At 42.3% G+C, this 5,000-nt stretch overlaps 1 protein-coding gene across 1 annotated transcript in view; it reads left to right on the plus strand.

Moving 5' to 3' along the window:
* Positions 1-5,000, plus strand: part of LOC107570477 (WD repeat domain phosphoinositide-interacting protein 3-like) — a 7,435-nt gene that overhangs the window by 2,332 nt on the left and 103 nt on the right. The window contains exons 3-10 of the mRNA XM_016256708.1: positions 1,051-1,152; positions 1,348-1,435; positions 2,487-2,581; positions 2,708-2,898; positions 3,064-3,149; positions 3,235-3,336; positions 3,456-3,577; positions 3,729-5,000. The exon at positions 3,729-5,000 is cut by the window's right edge and continues 103 nt beyond it. Of these exons, the coding sequence (XP_016112194.1) occupies positions 1,051-1,152; positions 1,348-1,435; positions 2,487-2,581; positions 2,708-2,898; positions 3,064-3,149; positions 3,235-3,336; positions 3,456-3,577; positions 3,729-3,835 (893 nt within the window). The 3' untranslated portion in view covers positions 3,836-5,000. The remainder of the gene's footprint in view (positions 1-1,050; positions 1,153-1,347; positions 1,436-2,486; positions 2,582-2,707; positions 2,899-3,063; positions 3,150-3,234; positions 3,337-3,455; positions 3,578-3,728) is intronic.

Raw genomic sequence — 5,000 nt, forward strand, 5'->3', positions numbered from 1 at the left:
TCACACATACTCTCTCACACACACACTCTCTCTCTCACACACACACTCTCTCGCACTCACTCACGCACTCTCTCTCACTCACACACACTCTCACACGCACTCACACACACACTCACTCACTCACACACACACACACACACACATACTCTCACACTCACTCACACTCACTCACACACACACACTCACTCACACACACTCACACAAACTCTCTCTCACACTCACTCACTCACTCACTCACTCACTCACTCTCTCTCACACACTCTCACACACACTCACTCACTCACTCTCTCTCACACACACTCACTCTCACACTCACACACACATACTCTCATTCACACACACACACACACACATACTCACTCTCACACACACATACTCTCTCACACACACACTCATTCTCTCTCTCTCACACACACACACACACTCTCACTCTCTCTCTCACACACACTCTCACTCTCTCACACACACACACACACACACACATACACACACACACTCTCTCTCACACACACTCTCACTCTCGCTCTCACACACACTCTCACTCTCTCTCACACACACACACACATACACACTTACTCTCTCACACACACATATACATAAACATACTCTCTCACACACACACACATATACACTCACTCTCTCACACACACACATTCTCTCTCTCTCTCACACACACATACACACATATACACTCACTCTCTCTCTCACACACACACACACACACACACACACACACACTCTCTCTCTCTCTCTCACACACACACACATATACACTCACTCTCTCTCTCACACACACACACACACACACACACACACACACTCTCTCTCTCTCTCTCACACACACACACATATACACTCACTCTCTCTCTCACACACACACACACACACTCACACCTAGTCCACGACTGTCAGTGTCAACATCTCTTCTAGAAACATAAGGACTAGTGTTTAGCAAGAGTTATTCTTTCACCATTCAGAGTTTCTGGGATCAGAGACAGTATCCCTGATTTACTGCGTAACTGCTGACTCATTCATTCTCTTTACTCTCAGAGTTTCTTGAGGGAGGAGTTGGTCACGTGGAGATGCTTTTTCGATGCAATTATCTTGCGCTTGTTGGAGGCGGGAAAAAACCAAAGTACCCTCCCAATAAAGGTATATTTGTCTTTGAGATGGCACTTGTTTGATGGCTTCATGGAATAATTTGCTGAGGTTTTGAACACCGCAAACCACGTTAATGCAGGTTCTCCTGGATTTTTCATCCGGTTGACATATTAAAACTCTGCTAAATTATTTCAGTAAGTAAATCTGTAAAAACTAATTTTTGCTTCTTTCCTGTCTTTGTGTTAGTGATGATTTGGGATGACCTCAAGAAAAAAACTGTGATCGAGATTGAGTTTTCCACGGAGGTCAAAGCTGTTAAGCTTCGCCGTGACAGGTATTGAACTCATATGTATCATATGTTCTTGTAGTTGTATTCTTCCTTTAATAATATTTGACTCTGAACATATCTGACAACCGATTCAGGATATATTTTAAAATCTTTTTTTTTTAGCAGATGATTTTCTTGCATTGATATTGGAAGTTGCAAGAGAACAAACAAAGATCCAGTATCACAAATGCAGTGTGCAGAAATGACTCTCGCAGCCTCATCTTAAATCTTGGCACAGTGTAGCTGTAATTTCTGCTTGGGTTAAGCTGTGACATTGACTGACAATAGTAATACCAGTAAAATGTCATGGTGCTGCACCAATTTCGATACCATAACAGAAACTATATTTATATATAAGTAAAAACACATCAAAACATTATCAAGTGGCTTTCAAATATTTTTCAAATGAGTAAATATCGCTTTTAAAAGTCAGTAATAAAATGAATAACTAAATCGCATCACAATTACTAGGACAAAGAGTTGTTTGTGTATCTAACAGTAGATGCGTATTAAAGCTACTCAAGTAACCGTTTCACTCTTGTGGCTTTTACGGTCAGTTTCGTGAGTGACTCGTTTAACAATCATTTAGCAGATTCTCTCCTGCATTTAAATGCATTTATCACTCCTTTGCTAATCTTTGCAGCATGAAGAACAAAACTTGTATTCAAATTGTGAATGGATTATAGACACAAAGATCACTGAAGATGTCGAACACTTACGCTGAGTTCTGCGCTCTCACGTTATTATCACTGCAGCATGAGTCTTACTGACATCACATCTGCTCTTCGTTGGCTCTGATGCAGAATCCAGTCAGTGAGCTCACGCTGACAGCAAACTATCGAGAGGATTCTGACTAACCTGGACACCTATGATTGGCAACATCGTGCAGCACATCAAAAACATTAAAAATAGAAACCTTTGAAGCTCTTCAGAGCGCACACAAATACACACGGACCGTCCGTCAGAGTCGCTTCCTTCTGATAAGGAAAACATTAAAGAGTCGCTCAAGTTCCTTATAAAGAACTAACAGCTGCATCCGGTTTGTTTTGTGTTTCAGAATTGTGGTGGTCCTGGATTCCATGATTAAAGTCTTCACGTTTACTCACAATCCTCATCAGCTGCATGTCTTTGAAACGTGCTATAACCCTAAAGGTAAGTCGTGCAGTAGCGGTTCATCCGTGCTCTTAGATACTGAAGCACAAGCGTGTGCTGTTAATCTGAACTTGACAGGACAAATATAAAGCGTTTTCTTGACGCTCACTCTGGCCGTCTCTGCAGGTTTGTGTGTCTTGTGCCCAAACAGCAACAATTCCCTGCTAGCGTTCCCAGCCACTCACTCCGGACATGTTCAGATCGTAGATCTGGCTAACACGGAGAAGCCGCCGGTGGATATTCCTGCGCACGAAGGAGCTCTGTGCTGCATCGCGCTCAACCTGCAGGGCACACGGATAGCCACGGCGTCGGAAAAAGTCAGTTCAGCGTCACTGATGGTTTAGTCTCGCCTGCTCACTTCACTCTTTATTACTCTTGTGTGTGTGACACACAGCTGTTTGATTATTGCAGCGCTGCTTGCTAATCTAATAGCCAAGCAATATGACAGCGGTTGGCTAATGGAGAACATGTCTTCTGTCTAGGGGACCCTGATCAGAATATTTGACACCTCAGCAGGTCATCTTATTCAGGAGCTCAGAAGAGGATCGCAAACTGCCAATATATACTGGTGAGCACTGCATGCATGCTATCCTATTCTATCACTCTAAAGGGGAATATGTGTGTATTTATAAAAGAGCGCATTTGTATTTCAGCATTAATTTCAACCAGGATGCCTCTCTTATCTGCGTCTCGAGTGACCACGGCACAGTCCACATATTTGCTGCAGAGGATCCCAAAAGGAACAAGCAGTCCAGGTTCGTGTTGAAGCACACTAAAGGTTTTAGCAGAAATCCTCGACTTTGTTATTGTCTGGCATTTATATTCTGTATTTCATTGTAAGTGTTGTTTACGGTGCGCCTCTCTTGTACCACAGCTTGGCGTCGGCCAGTTTTCTCCCCAAGTATTTCAGCTCCAAATGGAGTTTCTCCAAGTTCCAGGTCCAGTCCGGTTCCCCCTGCGTCTGCGCCTTTGGAACAGAACCCAACGCTGTCATAGGTAGAGCAAAGCGTATTGAAACACACTTGGGTCATATTTTTAAAAACAACTATAAAAATATTGCACTCATAGTCATGAGCTGTGAATCATCAAACAGTCATTTACTGATATGACTAGCAGAACTGTTTAATGACTAACTTTCCTCCTCCAGCTATTTGTGCTGATGGCAGCTACTACAAGTTTCTCTTCAACCAAAAAGGGGAGTGTTCGAGGGATGTTTACTCTCAGTTCCTGGAAATGACTGACGAGAAGATCTGAGCGTAGGCACTACTTCACTTTCTTTCCTGACATCTCCAAAGGACTCGAGTGGCGTTTTGGAGATGAGCGTGACGCAGACATGGAGGAGAGACCAAAAGAACCTCTAAATGCTCTCTAGACTCAAACAGGAGAGACCTGAGAGATGACTGAAAAACTGTGACCGCAGAAAACACATTCTGTGGAGTGACGAGAGGGAAACCTTTTCATTTTGAAAGGATGACATTTTTTGAAATGGTCTTCCATGGATTTTTTCAGCTTTGGATGTCCTTGGCCAGATAGCGAGAGCAATTCTCTTTGTCCACTAACAAAGCCGAGTCTAGTGTAAGGAGCTGTGACTGAGAGCAGCGGTGGGTGTAAACGTACATCACTCACACGATGTATTTGAAAACGCTTCGTTAGGGTTAGCGTTGTTTCTCTTGCTGTATGAACGCAGGATCCCGGGTGAAAATGATGTAACTACATACTATTTAGACTAGTATAACAAAACAGACGTTTTATGGTGTAAAGGTGTGCTCCTCATTTCATGTAACGCAACATCTTTTTGTTGGCTTTAAGAAAATCAAATGAATATAATCAGTGCTTTGTAGAGGTTTTACTTCAGTCGCTGAACTATCACACGAGCCGTGATGCACATACGCTGTGTATTAGAGGAGGAACGAGGAGTCGTGTCGTCATGTTTAGTCTCTTTACACTCCTAATGGATTAACATAAAATGGTCCGCTCTAAAGTCCTGTTTTCTTCTCACATTGATACTTTACAAGAAGTTAATTGTAAGGTAAATTGTACACTATTTAAACCTGGTTGCAGATGAATGCATCGAACCGCATCTTTTTGTTTATTAGCTGTAGAATTAGCACTTGATGTAGTTTTGCAGTAGCCACTGACACCCTGATCTTTCTCTTTTACAGACTAATGCGCTCACATTCTGGCAAAGTGCCCAGTCTCGCACCTGAAGAACCCAGTGTTTTTAAGTTTTTGTCTAAATTCTTTTAACCGTTCTTTGAAATATATCTATAAGCTATTTTGCTACTCATTTGATGCTTTTGTCACTGATAACGTGCAAGTGATGCGTATAGTTTCATGAAGATGATGATGCACACAGTTCAGTATCATATGACAAATTAAAGATGATTGTAAACTCAGGAATGGCTGTTGTTTCATGCAG

The sequence above is a fragment of the Sinocyclocheilus grahami genome, unplaced genomic scaffold (genome assembly GCF_001515645.1).
Source record: "Sinocyclocheilus grahami isolate Dianchi unplaced genomic scaffold, SAMN03320097.WGS_v1.1 scaffold1463.1, whole genome shotgun sequence".
Classification (NCBI taxonomy): Eukaryota; Metazoa; Chordata; class Actinopteri; order Cypriniformes; family Cyprinidae; genus Sinocyclocheilus; species Sinocyclocheilus grahami.